Here is a 22,640-nt window from a genome sequence, read left to right as displayed (position 1 = left end):
ATAGATATAGATATAGATATAGATATAGATATAGATAGGGAGAGATAGATAGATAGATAGACAGACAGACAGATAGATAGATACATAGATACATAGATACATAGATAGATAAATGGATGACATGTATATATATATATATATATATATTATCTGGTGCACTTGGATCAAGAGTCCCAGAGGTTACCACTGTGGCTGAGAGCTTAGCAAGATGTAACTGTTGTTATGGCCAAGGAGAGGGGCTGTAGGAAGACAGATCTGCTCATGTTTTAGGATGGACACCAACAACTCCAGGCAAGCTCTTTCTGTGCTGGCATTTCAGGGGTTCCACACTTCCATGCTGAGCCACAGATTGGATGAAATACAGCCATTTCTGGGGTCCTTCTGACCTGCCTTTTCAATTTCACTTGCAGAAAATACATATGAAGTCCACGTTCTCACTGGGACTGTGTGGGGGGCTGGGACAGATGCTAATGTCTTCTTGAGCATCTATGGTGTGGAGAGAGGAGATACGGGTGAGCGCCAGCTGAAAAGGTCAAATAACCTCAACAAGTTTGAGAAAGGACAGGTAATGCATGAACTCCACTCACTCAAGCGAGGAGGAGGCTGGCAGGGTTCTCTCAGTCAATGTGCTGGCCGTCCAACACGGCTTCTTCTCACTTCTTTCAAACATGTTTTACTTCTGAAATGTAGTATATAAAACAAAATACCTGAAAACATTTTCCAGGGGAAATTATTTGAATAATAAGCTGAAAATCAATTCCATACTAGAGCCACTTTCTGCGTCTGCTTCCTGCAAATATTCTGGTAATAATGTTTTCTTTCAGAAATGCTTAAAACTTACAAACTTGAAATTATTATTGAGTTTTTTGGGGGCATTTCAAGCATGTAGATATTTAGATGCAAATACTATTCTAAATGTTCTGCCCAACCAGCCAGGGAATAAAAGCAATATTACACAGTGTGCTGTAATTACGTTATAATCCACTCCCATTAAAGATCATTTCTTGAATGTTGAGTATTTGCTATAAAAAGTTTATGAACAATTAACAAGCCACTGTTATAGCCAGGAGTTTTTCAAGGAATAATTCAGAAGAACAAAAAATTATAGAAACAAAAAGCAGCTGTGGAAAACTTGCAGCCGCAAAGAAAAAGAGCCCTAAGGTTGTTAAATAAGCTGTTAGCTGTGATTTATGAGCTTGGCACTGGTGAAACTGCAACCTGCACATGGTTCTTCATTCAGTGGGAAGAGCTCCAAGCTACGAATGTAATACTCCTTACTCTTGGGAGTACAAACCCAAAGTCTACCAACATATTAATCACATTAAAATGTTTAAACTGTTACGATAACAAGGACCATCCTGTCATACTAATATGGTTAATAAATGATCCTCTTGGTTGTGGTAAATGACAAAAGGAGGAAATTCTGAAATGTTTGAAATAAAACATATGGACTGTATTTTGGGGCTGTCCCGTGCAGAGCCAGGGGTTGGGCTGATCCTTGTGGATCCCTTCCAGCTCTGGATATTCTAAGACTCTACACAGAGGTGTACAGAAGAATTTCCATGGAGTCAACATGGTTTTTGTCCAGTTCCACATTCAATCTGTGGGAAAATACTAAGCTTGAAAGGAATGATATTTAGCAGTGAGGAGTTAAACTTATAGGGAGCTGAAACTGGGATGAGGTTAAGAGAGGAGTAAAGGGCTGAACAGCTCCAAGGTTATTACTGCCTTGTCAGAGCCAAACGTGAGTGTTAATGGGAGACCTCAGAGCTCTGTAGTTATTTTTGTACACCCACACGAAGAGTACAGAGAGGACTTACAAATAGCTATTTTTCTAATGGTGAAAAAGATTACCCTTGGCCATTTACTGCCTTTCTTTCCTTCTTTCTTGGAAACACAGCCATTTGCCTGTTGCCTCCTGTGCAGGTAGACGTGTTCACCATCAAAGCCATTGACCTGGGCGAGCTGAAGAAGCTGCGGATCCGCCACGATAACACTGGTGCTAGCCCCAGCTGGTTCCTGGACAGGGTAGAGATTGTTGACCTCAAAGAGAGCACCACGTGAGAAGCCTGTTGTGCCCTTTTTGTGTGGTTAAGAGAGGGGCCATGTCCTCAAGGGCCTGCAGAGCTGTGGGGATGCAGAGGAGATGTAGAAGGGCATTGTTGGAGCTCCTCCCCAGCTCGCAGGGACTGAGCATCCTTCAGGAGCCTTGTGGCAACTGTACCACAACACAGAGGATAGGACCATTCTGGGGTACTTGTGGGGGTGTTTGCTGTCCCAGCACCTCTGCAGTTTGGGAACCAGTGGTGTTTGGAGGGGAATCTCAGCTTTTTTCTGTTTCTACTGGGATGGGCTCATCTCTCTCTCCTGGAGCTGAGGCTGCACTCAAGCATTTCCCTCCTACTTTAAAAGTCTCTTTAAAAGACTTTAAAAGTCTCTCTTTAAAGTTCCCTCTTTAAAAGTATCTGGTCTCACGTTTTGTTTGCTTTTTGTACTTAATGCAAAGGTGTGGGCCAAAACCAAATTCTGGTCCAAGCAAACTCTCATGATTTCCACAGGCAGCTGGATGAGCAAAGGAGCAGTTCAAATCCTAAAATATGGGCTTGCCTTTGAGCTAGAACTTGCTGGAAATCACATGCTAAATAAATGCTCTGATGGGTGGGACCACTCTTAAGAAGAAGATGGGTCCAGTCTTTATAAACATAAAATACCTGGGAGTCTGGAGGTTCCTTCAAGTTACTGAACTCTTTCTGGGAGTGAAATTAGGATGAATCAACCATGTGGGGCTGGCAGCTCAGAAACAGCACTCAGTAGTATGTGCTCCCTAACCTATTTATGGATTTAGCTCCCACAACACCAGATCTTGAGGATGAAAACAGATGTATTGCTCAGCTTTGAGTAATCTTGTTGTTTTATTTTTTTTTTCTTTGAGCAGCCTCTGATCTTGTTTATGTTATTAAAGCCTGTGAAGTCCTGTGTAAGCACTGCTGTCATTTTGTAGGTATTACTTCCCGTGCCAGCGGTGGTTGGCAGTTGAGGAAGATGACGGTCAGATTGCCAGGGAGCTGGTCCCAGTGGATGAAGCATTTGTAAAGAAAGATTCAGAAAATGATGGCCAGTCTCCTGCAACTTTGGGCCTGGAGCAGAAAGGTGGAATATATATGTTGGCCCTGTATTTCTTCCAGTGTGGGGTTGGAAAAGAACCAGGTTGCTAGTGCTGTCAAGGGCATTAGAAGCTAGCAGTTGCAGTTACTCACTGGGCTGTGAGTAATTTTGCCCCAAAATGAAATTTTCAGATGTGAATGAAGTGTCAAGTGTGTGTCAGACTCTGAGGAGTGGACCCTCCTCATTTTTAGTCTATTTAATCATCTTGCAAGATTGGACCCAAAGTGACAAAGCTAGGAAGATGGGTAATATGTTCAGTCATAATTTTTGAACTGAAATGCCTATTGGTTGCTAATATCTAAGGAATAAATCTCATTCATTTCACATCATGGACTGAAATGGTTAAATGTTCCAATGTGAAACTACGCAGAGAGAAAACACACCCAGAGAAAGAGAAGGGACCTAAATTTATCTCACTTTCCATCTTGCTGCTTGTACTGGTTGTCTTTGGAAATAATTTTACCTCACTTGTATATAAATTTGCATGGTAACCACAGAGAAGTGACACACTCCTGGGTCTGATCCTGCAAGGTGCTGAGTGCCCAACACTTACACTGGTTTCATAATCAGTGAAAGGTTTTAAAATCTCCCCTATTTCCCCCTCAGATGCTTTTGAATATATGAATAATATATGAATATTTCTGCAAGCTGTGTAATCAAAAAACTCCACAAAATGTTTACCCCTTTGGTTCAGAAGGGTGTGCTGGTTGACCAACATCTGGGAAAGATATGTCCAGCTGGGGAGGAAATATTCCATTCTGGAAATCTTGAGGCTATAACAGCTGAGTGAAGACCATATTAGACATTTCCATTATATTTTTTAATGAGTTAACTGCAATTTCTAGATGATGATGCAGTAGCAACATCTCTACTGATGCTGTTATAAAAGGTGTGTTTGTGAATATGAACTGTACATGTCAGTGTACACACTTTCTGGTATGTGTTATATGCACATGTATTGTTTGATGCCAATGTAATAAAGGGGGGGTATATGGACTTTTTAAATTAAATATTACAGTCAGAGGCAGCTTTGAGGAGGGTTAGAGGTTCCCAGGAAGCAAATGGGAAGGCTTGAGTACATTTCTTATCTGCATATATGCTGGCAATGTGCTGAGTGATGGAAGCAGTAGAAGATTCTGGGACCAGATAACTCAGCTCACCTCAAGGACTACCAGAGCATAGGACAGGAATTAGAGATTACAGCATGGCTATGATCTGCCAAAACAAAACTCAAACCAAGCATACATTTATGCAAGGAAAAGTAGGCTTAACTCCTGGTCAGACCTCACACTCTTACATTAAGATATTTTGTCTGGCAGCTAAATCAACAACTTACACTGTGAAAGTGAAAACGGGGGACAAGAAGAATGCTGGGACAGATGCCAACGTTTTCATCATACTCTATGGAAGTAAAGACGATACAGGTATGGCTTCAAATGCTGGAAAAGGATAGCAACTCCCTGCTTGATACTTGAAAAGACAGGTCATGGTTTCTTTTCATTTCCTCAATACCCATTTCTCACTCCTTTTAGTGCAACTTCATGTTCTCGCAGTCAGTGCACACATCGTGGTAACATGGAGCATGGCACCAGCTGCTGTAAATCACTGCCAAACTTTGCGATGCTGATTTGCACCAGCTGCTAGTCTAAAGGTTTTAATTTCAATTACAGAAACAGCACAGTTGACTGGGACTACATTATTGAGTAGTGAATGCACTGGATGATTTGCTTTCCTCAGCAATGAATCAGCATGCTCCTGAAACCCAACCCTCCTCTGCCTCTTTGAGTGGCCCAGAAGTATTTAATCAGCTGATGAGCAAATCCTCTTGGAAGCAGCTGAGCCGTGTGTGCAATGGCTGGGGTGCCTGTGAGAGTGACAGGGAACTGATGGGTAGCACCGATTTCTTTAGCTGAGAGCACAGCACGACGGCATCGTCCCTGTTGCACTGCCAGAGGATCATTCAAGGGAGGAATTCTGTATATTTTGGGTGTTGATACAGACTTGGGCTCAGAGGGAGGGACAAAGCTCAGATCTTGAGATGAAAAGCCAATTTTTGCATTTTAGCCACTTCCCTCGTTGCAGTGTTGACATTCCCAGAGGATTTGTTTCACTTGCTGAACAATGTCCTTTTGCATCGCCACAACAGGGATAGTCAGCCTAAAGGCCTCAAAGATTAACAAGAACAAATTTGAGCGTGGGAAGGTAGATGAGTTTACAGTGGAGTCTGTGGACATTGGAGACCTGAAAAAAATCAAGATAGGCCATGACAATAAAGGTAAGATAATCTTCTTTGTAATGCAGTGTCTCTAGTGCACTGGGCACATTGCTGTATAAAATAACCTGCCTCCAAGACCCCAAACGTAATTTACCTTTTGGTGACAGATCCTTGCTGTCACTTTGGCTGTTGCTGCTACTGTTTTTGCTGCTGATTCCATTCCCATGTGACATTAGGAGCTCAGTGGTGTCAACTTGCAGGTAGCTTTGCATCCTCTCCCTCTGCAAGAGTCTTTATAGTTCCACAGCCACATCTTTAGAGAGATTTCACAGCTATCACCAAACCTCATATATGTTTTTATTGCATGGGACCCATAGACTTGTCTCACTTCTTTATGAAGTTTTTGGTGGTATTTTGGTCATCAAGTCTTGGCTGCTTTTTAGACAGAATTCTGTGTATGTGCTACAAACAAGGGAGGCAGTGGAGCTGTGCATGGATCTCTTCCTCTATGGGTCATTGAGGGGCAGGTTTGTTGATAACTGTTCTGTATTATTACAGAGGCCAGCTGATAAAAGTGATGCAATAATTAGCATTTCCACGTGCACATATTTAGACTGACACTTACAGAAATGTGAAACGTTTTACCTCAGTCCTGGGAAATTGCATTCAACGATCTTTATGCCATATATTTTATATTCCCTTTGGCAAAAAACAGATTTATTTCTCAGAGCTCTGGCATTGATTCATTTGCTGTTGTCTGCAGAGGCTTTGTGGGTTATTCATTGTTATCTCTGCACCACAGGTAATTCAACTGGCTGGTTTCTGGAATGGGTGGAGATTGATGCCCCATCCCTGGGACAGTGCCTCAAGTTTCCTTGTGGCCGCTGGTTGGATAAATCGGAGGATGATGGAGCCATTGAGAGAATTATCTTCCCTGCAGAACTGCAGACAGTAGAGTACATCCCATGTGAGCAGAATGCCATTTCCACAGCATACACCCATCATTACAGAAGATAAAATCTACTATCTCATGCAGTTTTATAGGTTTTGCCTCTCCCTTGAACTGGCTTAGGAAAATTTATAAGTAGATCACATGCCAGCTCTTCAGATTACTACAAGAAGGCTCCTCTGGGTGCTCTAGATTAACATTTACTGCATTTGCCAAATCAGAGAATCATTAAAAGTCATGTGGATGTGGATGTGGATGATTGTCTTTTTCTTCCCATTTCCCCATCCCCTCCAAGTCCTCTGCTCATTCCAAGCTGTCTTCCTTGTCTCCAGTTTCCCTTTGATCTTGCTCCATTCTAATATTGCCATTTCTGTTGCCAAAGCAGTCACTCTGGTCTTACTTCCAAGTCTTAGTTCTGCCAGTGCCTTTGGCATTGCACACCCATCTCTTGTTGAAAGACCCTCTTGCAGGGTTTCTTTTGTCTGGTGCTTTTCTAGAAGTGTTGTACCAGTCTGCCTCTTTTAGTGTTCTACTATTTTTCTTTACTTTTTCCTCCCCTCCAAATTAATGTTTTGGGTAAACATTACTCCAACTCATCTCCTTCTGAGTACAAGCTCAAGTCTGCCATTGAAACTCAAAGTCGTTAATTTTGGAAACTTATTTTCCTGTTTGCAGGATACTGAGGATCAGATGACCTGTTTTTCCTGAAATAAATGAAATATTTTGCTTACTTTGCAGCCCTCTCTCTTCTCATGCTCCCCTCTCTTAAGCATCTTTGACAGTGTACAGAGTACAGTCCTGGGACTGCGTTTGACTTGTCCCTCTCTGATCTGCTTCATTCAAGTGGTTGATAAATTTTGCACACCATTAGGGTACTGTCAGAACCTGCTTCTCTTTACATTGGGTTGGATGCCACAATGATGAGGGATGAGACCTGACACCTGGGAATTGATTGCCTGACAGGTGCTTCCTTGTCCATTCATAAGAAGAGATGAGAAATTTCACACCAAGCCTGTCTCCCCTCTCATCTTTACCCCAGTGTACCCACTGAAGGCATCAAAAATCTTACTGCCTGAAGTTTTTTATTTAGCTATCAAAATTTCAAGCTGCACAAACTCCCTTTATCTGCCATGGTTTCCTTCTTCACAGGTAGTTGTGGGAATAATCACATGGAAGGCCATCAGCTGTTTTGCCTCCCTCTTTTTTTATTATGAAGACAGTGGTTCATATTGAAGGTCCCTCCCATGTCCAGATCCCTGTTCCCTGAGGTCTGTAAGCTGAAATAATTTCTTCTCTGAGAATCTGCCACTGTTATGTCTTTGTGCTTCACCCATTCAATGACCAAGGTATTTGAATTTCTTGTGCCTAGCTTTCTTTATCCAAACTCTCTGGAGCAGAAAAAGGATTCTCTTTGCTCCTTTCTGCACTTTTGTCAGTCCAATGAAAGAAAAAGTAGATTCACAGAATTGAAAGGGACTTTAAAGCTCATCCAGTGCCACCACCTGCCATAGGCAGGGACAACTTCGACCGTCCCAGTTTGCTCCAAGCCCCAGTGTGCAGCCTGTCCTTGGACACTGCCAGGGATCCAGGGACAGCCACAGCTGCTCTGGGCACCCTGTGCCAGGGCCTGCCCACCCTCCCAGCCAGCAATTCCCAATTCCCAATATCCCATCCATCCCTGCCCTCTGCCACTGGAAGCCATTGCCCGTGTCCTGTCCCTGCATGCCTTGTCCCCAGTCCCTGTCCAGCTCTCCTGGAGCCCCTTCAGGCCCTGCCAGGGGCTCTGAGCTCTCCCTGGAGCCTTCTCTTGTGCAGCTGAGCACCCCCAGCTCTGCCAGGCTGGCTCCAGAGCAGAGGGGCTCCAGCCCTGGAGCATCTCCGTGCCCTCCTCTGGACTGGCTCCAGCAGTTCCATATCCTCTTTAGGTTGGAGATTCCAGAGCTAGATACATTATTCCATGTCTTAGCGTCTGAAAAAATAAATTGATTAATAGAGGCGGTGATAACTTTTATAGGAGTGAATATAACCCTTAAAGTTAATACATGCTTCTCTTCTTTTTTTTATCCTGTTATCCCAATCAATATATATTTTGATGCAGAAGTTGACCATATAATTTATTAGTTGCTCTGAATTTTTTAGTGATGTAGGAACTTCTGGCATGCTGTGCCTTTGAGCACACAGATTGTGTTATCTTGATTTTTTCATCAGTCCACATCCAGCCTTTGGAAGCAGTCAGGTCTCTCTGGCAAACAGTTTGTAGCAGGCCCACTGTCAGCTTAGGCTTTTTCACCACTTGAACCATCCCCACTGTGCTGTTTACTGCATTCTGGTTTCCTAACAATTAACCTGTGGGTTTCATTTTGCCAGGGGTAACTAAACCGGCTTGATTTGTTTTATGATGGCTCGTGCCAGAATTGTTTCACGGTGAAAACATGTCATCCACAGTCCAATTAAAATCATCCCTGTGGGGATGCAGCTTTAAAAGTGCCATGTAAATGAAATGGGCATCTGACAGCTGAAAGTTGTGCTGATGGTGACCTTGTTAGGGCGCTGCTTTGCTGATTCAGTTCTAAGCTGATGTTAATATTCAAGCAACAAGAGCAAGTGATACGGCCTTCAGCAGAGAGGATAATTTTTAATTCACAGCACATAGTACGTGATTTTTGGTATCCAGGAATTTTTTCCCCCCTTTCTTATATTCCACAGAAACTATTCCGGTTTACTTGCAGCACAGCAAAGAGGATTTCACTGGGCTGGGCAGGGAGAATATTGAGTATCTCCAGGCTAAGTCTCTGTAGAAGAAAACTTCATCTGTGGCCTCCTGAGAGCTGTATTTAGAGAGCTTGAGCTCTTAATGAATTATTAGTCTCTTATACGGATAATCAGAGTTACTCCAACAGTAATAGAGATGGTGCTGGGAGCATTTTCCCTACCCTAACAGAGATGATGAGTTTGAAACACAGTGCAAGCTGCTGCAATGTAAAGACCAAAAACTACTAAAAATGTGGCAGAGTAGGGGCATGAGAATGACAAGCAGTTGAGAAGATTGTAGTGAGGGATGGAAATGGAAAAGGACAGAAGTTTTTTTGGAATATATGGGAGAGGGATGGCCAGGAGCAGATCGTACCAGTGGCAGAATCCTGGTGTTGAAGGTTGTGCTTATGGGTAGTGGGACTGAGGGAAAGTGTCTTCCTGAGGCAGGACAGGTCCCTGCAGCTGTTCAGTGATGCCCAGGTCTTACCTGGCGTTTTGATTTCAGAAAGGATTTAAAGGAATTTGGGACAGGATGACAGATGGCACACCTGACATGTGCCCATGGCAGTGTCTGAACTGCCATCATGGTAATTTGGTCATTCAGAGGATGGATTTGGGGAGTGATTCTGCTAATCCCAAAGAAAATGCCTTCATTCCTTGATTAGGTGTTTATTCAGACTGCACTGACTTCCTTGATTACATGTGGCGATGTATACACTTGTCTGATGAGCAGGCATCTGAACCTGTGTTTCTTACTCTGTGAGCTAAACACCACCTCACCTTGAAAACCGAGGATATATTCAGCAAGTCCATAGCAGAGCCAGGAACAGAGCCCCTGTTCCCATATTCCTGGGTCAGCCTTATTCCTGGGCAAGTCTGAGTCATAATCCAGCAGGACTCAGGACTGAGAAGCTGTGAAGATAGAATAGAACAAAAGGAGGCATCAGATTTTGGGGTCATGGGATATTCTGGAGAAACCACAGGAAAAGAATAAGGAAGTATTTATGGTATTGAACATTACTGTTCTGCATTCACCATAGGTCTGGGTTGTAATTCAACCTGTTTTACTCAGTGTTCAGGGCAGGTGGTACCAAACAAAAAATGGAACAGAGGAGTTATTAACTTCCTTGTGATGGATTTTTTCTCATATGTTTAGTAATGGAAATATAAGGACTTTTGATCAATAAGACTATCTTGAATATTTTTCACTGCCTCCAGATGTCTTAACTTCATCCATCTTCCTAAATGCTCAAAAATTCATGGATTTGTGTTTTGCTTTGACTCTTGAGCTGGTGAAATAAATCTTGTTTCAGTAACTTTGGATGACAGGTATACTGAATGTCATATGATTAACCCAAAAATTCATTACATGAACACATATCAAGGTCAATTTACCTTATAAAGGAAAGGAATTTCCTTATGAAAAGAAATTCTTTTGGATTCTCATAGGACTGACCAACTTGGTAAATTAACTGACCACAAGTGTGTGATTGTTTCTTTCATTGTTGAGATGCATAACTCATTTTTGTTTCTTTCTTTTTTTTTCCTTAGCAGCATTGCTATACTGGCTCCTAACTCATTTTGGCTTGTTTCTGTTTTCTGTCATTTCCTAAACCAGTTGTTCCTTACGAGATCACAGTGTACACCAGTGATATTTTTGGAGCTGGCACAGATGCAGATGTCTTCATCGTTCTTTATGGAAGTGATGGGATTTGCACTCAGCAAAAATCCCTGTGCCTCAACAAGAGAGAGCAAAGGATGTATTTTGAAAGGAATTCAGTGAATCAGTTCATCGTGGAGGTAAGATGGAAGCATGGGGAACATTGTGGAGCATGCAATGGTCAGGAATAGATACCCTCTCTTTTCTTGTACTGTAAAATCACCAGATTTATTTTATTAACAGAAAGTGCTTCAGTGCCTGAGGTGAGTCTTGGAAAGATGTGGGAGGTCACAGAATGCAGCTGGCCTTTACCAAAAGAGGAAGGTCAGGTCAGCTCCTGCCCCGCCATCCTCCTCACCTCCATTGGCATCAAGGATGTGTTTCCAGGCTCGGGAGGAGCCAGAGGTAGTTTCCAAAATGACAATGAGGATGGAAATCTTGACCAGGATGTGTCACCTCTGCTCTGCTCCTCGCTACTCTCACCCACCTCAGTCACTGCTGCTCTGCTCTGGGCTGGGGCAGCCTCACCTTGAGTGCTGAGGGCACTTTTGGGTGCCACAAATCAAAAGAGACATGAAGATGTTAGAGAGTGTCCAAAGGAGGCCACAAGGATGGTGATGGGCCTTGAGGGGAAGCTGTGTGAGGACAGGGGCTGGGCTCTGCCAGAGCTCCAGGAGAGTTTGGACACTGCTCCAGGGATGCACAGGCTGGGATTGTTGGGGTGTCTGTGCAGGGACAGGGGCTGGACTGTGCCAGAGCTCCAGGAGAGTTTGGACACTGCTCCCAGGGATGCACAGGCTGGGATTGTTGGGGTGTCTGTGCAGGGACAGGGGCTGCACTGGATGATCCCTGTGAGTCCCTTCCAGCTCAGGATATTCTGTGATTCTCCTGCAGTTTGCAGTACTTAGAAGCATAATGCTTTTTCTACTGTATCCTCAGGCAGAGAAACCATTCCTTTCCTGTAGACAATGTGAGTTTTGAATACTCAAATTACCTTTTTGAAAGATCTTAACAAGTATTTCCTGAAGTGTTTGCACAACTGTATGCAAATAGTAAACCAGTGCACATCAAAGAGTGAGCTCATTTGCATCCACAGAATTAAGCAATTCCTATTCTCAGTATATTCCTATTGCTGAGAATTTGTAAGAGGCAAAGATTACAGACAGACCTGCTCTAGCTTATCCTTTTGATCCTGCTTCATGCCCTTACCTTCCCCTCCTGGTTGCAACAGCAATGCTGACTTCATGGTGGATCTTACAGCCTCTCTCTATTTTGAGTCTGGTTTGTTTTTGTAATTGAAGGGAAATTTTAAACCAATTCTTTTTACAAGTTGAAATACTTGCAGCCCACATTGTTGTTATATGTCATGAATCATAAAATAAATCCCCAGTGTGATTCTTTTAAAAGAAAGAATAAGACTTATTTCGGTGGAGTTTCCACATAATTTTTCATAGTAGAGGTTGAATTAATCCACAGGTATAAATCTTAAACTGAGCATTCTGGTTAAGTCTTTATTACCTAAGATTTATTTCAATTTTGGTGGAATCTGAAACATCAGTACTCTTAGATTAAGTGAGAGAAAACGCAGTATGTTCTACCTATTTATAACATCATATTAACCTGTCCCCAAACTTCATTCTCACCTCACCAATTCCTCTTTCTGCAGGAGATGGGAACAAAGCAAAAATGTGTTTTTCTTTCACCTGCTTGTATAGACCCATAATTTGGTGTTTAACAGACCTTAAAAACTATTTGGAGGGTTTCAGAAAACTCAAACTGGGAATTGTCTGTTTGCTTTGTGGTTTTACCCGCCTCTATCATTTTGTATTTTGCAAAAGAGGCACAGAAGATTAGAGACTGCTCTTAGCTGTGCCTCCAAGTGATGATTTGCTGGAGATGCCTACAGCAGGCTAAAACCCACTTCTTCTTTAACATGGATCTTGACTGCTCAAGCATCATTTTATTGCTATGTATTGATTAAAAGTCTCATTGAAAGATGAGTATTTGGACAGAACAAAAGAGAAAAAATAATTTTTTCCTAATCTATACTTGTGTGCCTGTGTGTGAGTTTTAGAAATTAGTTTGGATAATTTAATTATTCTGTGGTGAATCTTACACTGTCTAAAGTCAGAGCAGGGCCAATGGAGCCAAACCCAGTTTGTTCAGAGTGGGGATTCCTTAGGTAGTGCAGTCCTGCTGATTTATGGAGCCTTCTAAAACTACTGCTCTTTGCTTCTGTACGGCTGGGGAGAAAAGGGAGTAGTCTCCAGTGATGCAAATTTATATGCTCCATTTTCTCACATTTTCCAAGGAAATAAGACTCTAAGGCCCCAAGGACAGCAGGACAGCTCAGATTTCTACATGCAAAGGTTTGAGGCCCACCTTGGGTGTTTGAAGGCCAGATATACAAAAGTTTGCACTCAAATAACCAAAAGCTAATACTTAGGAGCAAATTGCATTTAAGTCTTTGAAAGAAAGAGAAGTGAATTAAAAGTAATGCACTTGAAACAAATTACTCAATTAATAAGGTGAGGCAAAAAAACCCAGTATCAGATTCATAAGATGGTCATCCTGTTGGCTTTCTCAGAATGGCTTTGGGATTCTGTGGCAGAAGAGGAGAGATAATATGAAAGGCCAGACTGTATAGTACTTTGACCTCAAAGTTATTCTTCCAGTATTAAGAGAGTGAAAACAAGTGTTTGAAAAAGAAAGTTGTTTAAAAAGAGCAATTTAGGATGCAGCTGCAGTTTCATAGAATCACAGAATCAATTAAGTTGGAAAAGACCTCTGAGATCATCAAGGGCTGTGTCCTCCTCCTCCTGTTCCTCTTCCCTGGGATAAGATCCCAAATCCCCCCCGGCTGTCCCCTCCTGTCAGGGAGTTGTGCAGAGCCACAAGGTCCCCCCTGAGCCTCCTTTTCTCCAGGCTCAGCCCCTTTCCCAGCTCCCTCAGCCTCTCCTGGGGCTCCAGCCCCTTCCCCAATTCTGTTCTCTTGCCTGGACACACTCCAGTCCTTCCATGTCCTTCTTGAATTGAGGGATCCAGAACTGGACACAGAACTAGAGATGCTGCCTCTGCAGTGCCAAGCTTAGGGAAAATTTCCAAATCATTACCTTCATTCCCACTCATGCAGAGAGGCCTGAGATGCAGAATTACTGCTGTGCAACCAGATCTGTCTCATGTGGTGGAGAATTTGTGCAGACCAAGATTCTCTCCATTTTGGAGCAGAAGTCCAGGGAAAACTTTTAACCAAAACGCGAATTAGGGCATAACTCCAGAGGAGGGCACGGAGATGCTCCAGGGCTGGAGCCCCTCTGCTCTGGAGCCAGCCTGGCAGAGCTGGGGGTGCTCAGCTGCACAAGAGAAGGCTCCAGGGAGAGCTCAGAGCCCCTGGCAGGGCCTGAAGGGGGCTTATATAAAAGAGGGTGAGGGACATTTTATATAGGCAGATCACGACAGAACAAAGGGTAATGGCTTCCCACTGCCAGAGAGCAGCGTTAGATGGGATATTGGGAAGGAATATCACCTTCCCTGTGAGGGTGATGAGGCCCTGGCACAGGTTTTTCAGAGAAGATGTGTTTGCTCCACCCCTGGAAATGTTCAAAGACAGGGCTTGGAACAACTTGGTCTAGTGGAAGGTGTCCCTTCCCATGGCAGGACGGTAGAACTGAATGATCTTTATGGTCCCTTTGAACCAAAACCATTCTAAGATTTTATTTCATGATTCTACAATTGACATCAGCACTAATATTTTCTCCCCTGGGAATTCAAACATCCTGAAATGAAATATGAAATAAGGTAAAGAGGCAGTGTCTCAAAAGTCACCAGTTGCTCATGCCGTAATATTTTGCCGTTTAATTTTTCTTGTTTTGCTTTGTTCTGTGTTTGTTCAGTTTTGGTGTTGTTCGGTGGTGTTTGTTTGTTTGTTTGTTTGTTTTTCTGTAGCTGGAGGACATTGGTGACATTATTGAAAAGATTCGCATAGGACACAAAGGTGGAGGGCTGAACTCAGGGTGGCACTTGGACCGTGTGACGATTCGGAGGCTGCTGCCAAACGGGAAGGTAGGCTGTGAATCCCAGCACATCCCCAGGAGCTGCCACTTCCATCTCCCAGATTGCATCTTCTGTGTACAAAGTGTGATTAACAGTGAAAAAACGACTCCCTGAAGAGCAATGAGCACTAAACAAACTTGCTGGAGCCCGGGGATCTGGGGACAACAAACATGTGTTACCATGTTTTGTTCTTCAAATGTTGATAAGGCTCTGCAAGAATTGCTTTTTTAAATCTTCGTGGTTTTTTGTGTAGTGCTGTTTTGAGGGATCACAGGGAAGGAAGTGGAAAGTGGGAGTATTATTTTAAAATAAAAAAGTATTGTTGCCAGGCACGGACAAGAAACTATTTTTTCAGTCCCTAAATCCTAGAAGAATTAATGCAAGGAGCCAGTACAATTAAGCCAGTACAATTAAAATGCCTTTCAGTGCAACTCCCTGAATCATGGTAACAAAGTCAAGTTAAATGATAGGATTTTTTGGTGTTCATGTGAATAAGATTAACACAGTACAGTCAGATTGGTCAACTTGATCCTGTCCACATAAGAAAGAGTTCCTCAGCCCTGCTTTCAGATGCTGGTTATAGCAACAGGGATGAATCTGTCTATAAGGATGTTCAAAAGAAAAATCACCTCTTCAGGGCCAGTCCAGAATTGGAGCAGTAGCTGCACTGGGGAAGACCTGGACTCTTTCCCCTTATTCCAAAGGGATGTCAGCTTTTATCTCCCCTCAGGCCTACCCACTCCTCAGTTTCAGTCATGGTGAGCCCACTTTTTGCCTTGTTTCCTTCGTCAAAATTTACAGCATATGCTTTGTTCTCTTTGCTGTACAATCAACTCACAGGTCTTCCTTGAACCCTCCTCACCATAGAATCATGGAATTGTTTAGGTTGAGAAAGAACTCCAAGATCATCAAGCCAACCCTTCCCCCAGCACTGCCAAGGCCACCAATGACCCATATCCCCAAGTGCCACGTCCACACAGCTTTTAAATCCCTCCAGGGATGGGCAGCCTGTGCCAGGGGTGGAAAACCCCTTCTGGGAAGACATTTTTTCAAATATCCAGCCTAAATCTTCCCTGGTGCACCTTGAGGCCATTTCTTCTCCTCCTATACCTTGTTCCCCAGGAGCAGACCCTGACCCCACCTGTCTCCAACCTCCTGTCAGGGAGTTATGCAGGGTGAGAAGGTCTCCCCTGGTCTCCCTTTTCCATCCCTCTGGACAAGCTTCTTCACAAGTCAAGACCCTTGGATTGTTCCTTGTTATCACTTTTTTGCCAGTCTGACATTACTAGACTCTCAGAGTATTGCCTAACCCTTGCCTAGCTTCGTTAATACACAGGTATACGTTGTTTTCAGAGATATTGCTATTAGAGGCTGGAGAAGAAGAAAAAGGGGACAGCCAGATGTGTGGAAAGCAAGGGGAAAGGGATTCCTGGGCTGCCTCTTTTTGCACTGATAACTTTGGGAAGTGCCTGAGAGCTCCATCTTGTGTGCTCTTCAGTTTGCCAAGAGAGGGTCTCGGGGCTGCACCCCCTCCTCAGTCATTGCAGCAGCTTTGAAGGGCAGGTGGTGAGAAACCTCAAGGTGGAGGAAGGGAGGAAAGCCCTGAATGCCTTGGGAATGGAGAGATTTACAATTCTGCTGATCTTTTGATTATGGCATGGGAAAAAAGAAGAAAGCAGAGCGCTGCATGATGCCGCTGATCAGCCGCAGGATATTATGACCTGCCACAGGATAGCAATATGCTGCCAGTGCTTCTAAAAGCTGTGCTACCTGATTAGACTGCTAAGATGTGTCTAGATGTATCTGTAGAGCTGCAAAAGAAAAATGAGGTCAGTAACTTTTCAGATTAAATTGAAAGCACTTGGGTAGGAAACTAGGATTGTTGCGTGCTGAAAAAAAACCCATCTTAGCATGCCAATTATATTTGATAATTTTATTTCATTTGTTAAAAGTTGGAGAAGGGAAAAGCACTGACTTTTAGCATACTATCATGTTCTGCTTCTAGCTTAGGTCCAGACTCAGACTGTAATGAAACAAATTCTGTTCAGGGCTGCAAGAGGATTTTACTGTTGGTAATAATAACCAGTGCACTTTATATCACTTAAATATTAACACAATCACTAACAGGGAAACCCCAATAAAAACCGTGGCAATGGCATGGTGATTATCAATAATAACACAATTAACTCTTGCAGTAAGTGCACATTATTCCCCACTGTGCTGTCACTCCAGTCCCTAGATATCTCGTTACCAAATAAACAGTGTTTGCATCAATGGCACACACAGCCAGCAGTTTGAATGTTCAGGAGCTCTTGAAAGCTACAGTGAGAAATGTGGCTGAAGTGGGATCTCTATCATGAGGAGAGAGTTTCAACACTGAAGCATCGTTCTGGAAAGCCCCTCTTCCCAGCCTGCAGGTGTGGAGATAAGCACTGTTCATAGGCTCGGCATACAGTGAGATAATAGAGGTTAAGTCATCAGACAGCCAGTGCAGAAATGAGGAGGCAGGAATTATTTGGTGCTGTATTCTGCTTGTATAGCACAAATAACACTTGAAAGTAAAAGATGTGAAATCACCTGAAGTGCTGCCAGTTTTTCTTTGACACCATTTTGTACGCCATGGAGTTAAACATCTCTGTCTGGGGTTAAACAGCAGCACTGCAGGGAGCAGCAGAGGGGAGGAGAAATGGTGTTTCATTAACAGCAGAAGATTTGGGCTCTGTGTGATTCTGCTGCAGACTCAAAACTCTCACACCAGCCCCTTGGAGGGGTTCTTCTCTCACAGACCAACTTCCCTGGGGTCTTTGTGTGGTGACACTGTGACCTGTTCTTTCCAGGTTAGCTATGATCAGAGTGCACATCTGCTCTTGGGTCCACAAGCTATTCCTCCCCAGTGATGGTGTCAGGGAGGGCAGGACCTGCAGTTCCAGGCAGTACAGCACTGTAATACACAGTGACAGCAATGTTCAGGATTGCTACTGTGAGATCTATTCCCTTCCCTTACAACATATTAATATTTTAGTATTTAAATAGAAAAAGTAATGAAGAAAAGGCCCTGTGTTGGCTTGATAAGTAATCACAGCAGAGTAATTAAGGTGGGAATAATTCATAAAGGGTATCTAAAAGAGAACTGGAGAGGGACCTTGGACAAGGGGTGGAGGGACAGGACAAGAGGGAATGGGTTCACATTAGCAGAGGGCACAATATTAGATATTAGAAAGAATCTCTTTACTGTGAAGGGAGTGAGGCCCTGGCACAGGTTTTCCAGAGAAGCTATGGCTCCCCCTGGATCTCTGAAAGTGTCCAAGGCCAGGTTGGATGGGGCTTGGAACAATCTGGGATGGTGGAAGGTGTCTCGGCCCATGGAAGGGGGCTTGGAACCAGATGATTTTTAGGATCCCCTCCAACCTAAAACCATCTGTGATTCTGTTAACATCCACTGGCATGATACATATGAAAGTGATGCCACACAGTATGGTGGAAAGAGCAGGAACGCCCTGTGCAGGGTAAGAGATAAATAATGAGCTTGTCAGTAAAGAAAGGGCCTTTTATTTTTTTTTCTGTATTTATTTACTGTGAGATTAAAACTAACTTCCTATTTTTTTTCTTTTTCTTCTGTTCAGACTTGTGGCCTCTGTATCTTGCATGGTGGCTCATGCTCCTCTCTTCATGGAGTCATTGCCTGGGGTGCCCAGCATGCAAAAAATCTGCCTGCATCTTACCATCTTGGAGGCCTTATGGGAGTCTGCTCTTAATGAATAGTCTGGGATTAATTTTGTTTACCAAGTGGAAAACACATGTTCTATTGTTTTTGTCTGTTTGATGATATAAATCATATTTGTTTCCGCCAAAGTGAAGTCAAAACAAAAGATCAAAAATTAAATCAGTATTTTTCTCCTCTCATTGCATGTATGGGAATTGCCTGGAACCCAGCTTGAGTCACAGAATTATAGGCAAAATCATGAAGTATTGAACTCAGAAAAAAAAAAAAAAAGGAAAAAAAAAAGCCCTACTGGCTTCAAAGAAATGCTGCCTGAATAAGGATTGAAGAGGAATTGCAGAGTTTCAGTAAAGCACAGCTTCAGCAGGAATGGTGCAGTCCTGATTAGGAATTTACAAGGTTTAATACTGGGAAGGGCAGAGACGTGCTGGGTCATACAGCCACTCTCACACACCCATTGGGAATCCTGTTTTCTGCTGCATGTTCAGTGCTTCTTCTGAGACTCCTCAGATGTCCTCTTTCTGGAGAAAATACATTTCTGAGTACTATTTTAGGTCTGCCTCTATACACGCACACACACATACATGAGTTGAAAATCCTTTCCTGCGTGTCGGAGTATTTTCAAAGGGGAAATTCTAGCATTTGTTCATGCTGTTTTGAAGAGATTTCCTCTGTCATGTGTACTCTAGGGCTCCGAAACTGTCACATTTCCATGTGAAAGATGGCTTGCAAAGTCTGAAGATGATGGTGAGACTGTCAGAGAACTGGTGCCATCTGATATTTTTACTGAAAAGCTCATGAAGGATGGGACACTCAAGCAGATAGAGGAAGAAGTTGAAGACCCTTTAGAAGGTAATACAATCCTAGGAGTAGGTAGGGATGATTTGTCTCATTTTTTGGAACAAAACATTTAGATGTGTTGTTCAGTGCCATGCTGGTACAACTGTTCTCTTTCCCTTCCTGTTCTCTGGCCTCTCTGACACCTGGAGCACTTCTGTGCAATAGCATCATTATTTTCTTGTGGGACTTTTAGGAACCTGTCACAGACACTCTTCCACACCCATAGTCTCCATGGCTCCTCTGATGCCTAAAAAAATTCTTACATCTCATCTTCCAGGCTGTGTTAACCTCTTCACTCATTTGCCCATCTTCACCTGTCCTGTGCACTCTGCTTCTTCCTTTCCTATCCTATGAGTCTAATTAATGTTTCTCTTTTTGTCCCAAACTTGTTTTGCCTGCTGCACTTCACATACAAATGTATAACCTTTAGAAACTTGGGTCATTTCAGCCACCTTCACCTCATTGTGGTGCCCCTCAGGAGGAGAAAATATTCAGTTCTGAGTTCATCTTATAAAGGGGTGATGTTCAGTGTTTGGCCTTACTGATAGCTGAAGCAAATGAAAAAACCTGAAATTTCACCCTTAAAATCCTTACTTCTCTATATGCCCAGCTGTTAGCACCTCTTTCTCCTCTATAAAATAATATTTTCTCACCCAGATCTCATTAAGTCCTTGAGAGAGGTCATGAACTTCCCCATCCTGAGCAGAGCAAAAGGAATTCAGCTGCCATTTTCATTCTTGAGTCTTGCATCTGGCAACAAGATGATTAAACAGAGAAAACAAGTTCTGTCTGTGTTTCTTTTCTTTCAGAGTCTGACTTCCATTCACTATAGAGCACTGTCAGAATCAATGTGGGCTGTTTTCCATTGCCAAGGGAAGAGATGCCTTGCTGGAAAGAAGACTGGTGTCCTCCTTCCTCCTGTTAGGAACTACATGGCAGCTTATGGGAGATTTCTTGTCCTGCAGAGGCAAAGACAATTTAAACATCAATTGCTAAGTGGTAAAACAAAGGCAAGGGCAGCCCAGAGAAGTGGTAAATGCTTCATTCCTGGAAACATTTGAGCTCAGGTTGGAGCTCTGATAACCTGGTCTAGTGGAAGGTGCCACTTCCCATGGCAGATGGGTTGGACAAGGTGGCCTTTAAATGTCTCTTCCAACCCAAACAAATGGATGATTCAACAATTCTATGACATCTAGGTGCCTGCATGACATTTTCTTTAACTTCTCATTTCTGTTTCTTTACCTAGGATCAGTTACCATTTGTTAATTAACCTCGGTGACTCACTTTTCCTTCAGAAGACAAAGCCTTAAAACAAGTTTTACAATCTACAGAATAGAATTTTTGGATAATTGAAAGTTTCTTCTGACGTGGAGCTAGGGCTAAGTTTGGGATCTTCTGCTTTAAATATAAAATATCTGGGACAAGAATTAAATCTTCTGCATATCTGTGAGTCCTCATACATCTTGGGCAGTGACATGGTGTAAATGACAGTGATGAAAAATCAACTTGTGGTATTCTGAGGATCACCTTTTTTTTGTAATATACTGTGGTTTAGTCCTGAAGGTCTCTAGAACTAGCAAGGAAAGGCCCAAGAGGGATGCACTGACTAATTAGACAATATACATTGCTTTCTTTATTACTAAAGTAGCAGTTGCCTCTCAAATATGGAGCTGTAACTCTTAGGACATAGGTGAAGAAGAAAACCAGAAAATCCAGCACTGCACATAGTCCCGGTGGATTTTCTCAGGTGATGATTTTGATCCATTTCTCAGAGAAATCAATGGAAATCTTTCATGGATGACAAAGCAGAATGGGGTCTGTCTTACTGTGAAAGAAGAAAAAGACAATATAGCAATTTTCTTCAACACTGTTAACTTACACAGAATCCTAACTAAGACTTTGTGCCTCATGCTCATTTGCATTGCCCTGGGATTTTCAGGGAGGCATTCTCCATGGCTCATGTGCCACCAGGGTAATCAAAGACTTGTACAGACTCTCATTGTTTTCCTGGAGAAGATGCTTTCAGTAACTGTTTGTTTTCCCCCTGTAATTGGGAGAAGAGTTGCAAAAAAAAAAAAAAAATAGGAGTATTTAACAGGTTTAGTAAAGCACATTACTAAAGGCTTGATGAGGTTTTATTGTCTCATCGTTGAGCAAGCTAAAGAGAAAGGGTACTTAAACAGCACAGATCCAGCCCTTCCTTAATTAAATACTCTCTCAGCAAAAGGAACCAGAAAGCTGTTCTCTGTCTGTTTGGAGAATTTACAGAGATACATGCCATTTACTCCAGTAATAATTGAACATCTGAATTCCCAGTCTTTGTTTATGGAAGATGGAGTATTAAGAATTCACAGCACTGAATCAGTGTTCTCAGGTCTGTGTCCCTCGAGCCTCTGTATGAAAAGGTGCTGAGTTCCCTCACCTCTATTGACTTCCCATCCAGTAATGACCATAATGATTCTTCACATTTTTAACTGTGAACTGTGTGATCAAAGCAACAAACAAGCACTGATTACACAGAGAAAAAGAAAGTCAGCAAATGTCAGCCCAGGGACTCTCCAGTCTTTAGACTGGAAACCTGGAAGAAGAATCACATGGTATTTAATTCATCTGCAGGTGACAAGCAGAAAATCTGGGAAACATTTTCTCAGGTAAATTCAGTACCTAACACGGATCTTAATATTTCATCTGACCAGAAATTGTCTCTGTTTCTCTCTGCAGTTCACACATACAAGATCAGTGTGTTCACTGGGGATGTCTACGGTGCTGGGACAGATGCTAATGTCTTCCTAAATATCTATGGAGACCTGGGGGACATGGGAGAGAGAAAACTCAGTAAATCTGAAACAAACTTCAACAAGTTTGAAAGAGGACAGGTAAAAACGCTAAGGATTAATGACACTTTCCATTTCTCAGTCTTTAACCTATCAAGTCAATGACTGCCTTTATAGGCTGAGTTTTCCTATGAGGGATGAATTGATTGATTCCATTTACCACATTCATTACCTCTTAAAATGCTTTGTATGGATTGTCAGCTGGGTATTACAACTGACAGGCACTGCAGCAAACAGGCAGATGTTCCTATGAAGTCACTGATGGACAAATTATGAGCTTGGTCATGGAAACTGGCTTGAGCTGTGAGCTGCAGATTCCCACAGTCCCTGTGCAAACAATTTGAACGTACACAGTACATGCTGGAATTCACCCAAAAACTTGTTAAATTGATAGGACACAAACTTCAGCTGTATCTGGGAAAATAACACCAAAAGTGATGGCCTGTGGT

At 42.7% G+C, this 22,640-nt stretch overlaps 1 protein-coding gene across 1 annotated transcript in view; it reads left to right on the top strand.

The window, feature by feature from the left end:
• LOXHD1 (lipoxygenase homology PLAT domains 1) overlaps positions 1 to 22,640 on the top strand; it is a 133,068-nt gene that overhangs the window by 59,852 nt on the left and 50,576 nt on the right. Inside the window, exons 20-28 of the mRNA XM_062513988.1 lie at positions 411 to 565; positions 1,927 to 2,060; positions 3,002 to 3,150; positions 4,485 to 4,589; positions 5,312 to 5,440; positions 10,702 to 10,883; positions 14,689 to 14,805; positions 19,207 to 19,369; positions 22,079 to 22,233. Of these exons, the coding sequence (XP_062369972.1) occupies positions 411 to 565; positions 1,927 to 2,060; positions 3,002 to 3,150; positions 4,485 to 4,589; positions 5,312 to 5,440; positions 10,702 to 10,883; positions 14,689 to 14,805; positions 19,207 to 19,369; positions 22,079 to 22,233 (1,289 nt within the window). The remainder of the gene's footprint in view (positions 1 to 410; positions 566 to 1,926; positions 2,061 to 3,001; positions 3,151 to 4,484; positions 4,590 to 5,311; positions 5,441 to 10,701; positions 10,884 to 14,688; positions 14,806 to 19,206; positions 19,370 to 22,078; positions 22,234 to 22,640) is intronic.

Source organism: Cinclus cinclus, chromosome Z (assembly GCF_963662255.1).
Source record: "Cinclus cinclus chromosome Z, bCinCin1.1, whole genome shotgun sequence".
Classification (NCBI taxonomy): Eukaryota; Metazoa; Chordata; class Aves; order Passeriformes; family Cinclidae; genus Cinclus; species Cinclus cinclus.
The sequence above is the reverse complement of the archived record's forward strand: the minus strand, read 5'-3'. Positions and strand labels throughout refer to the sequence as shown.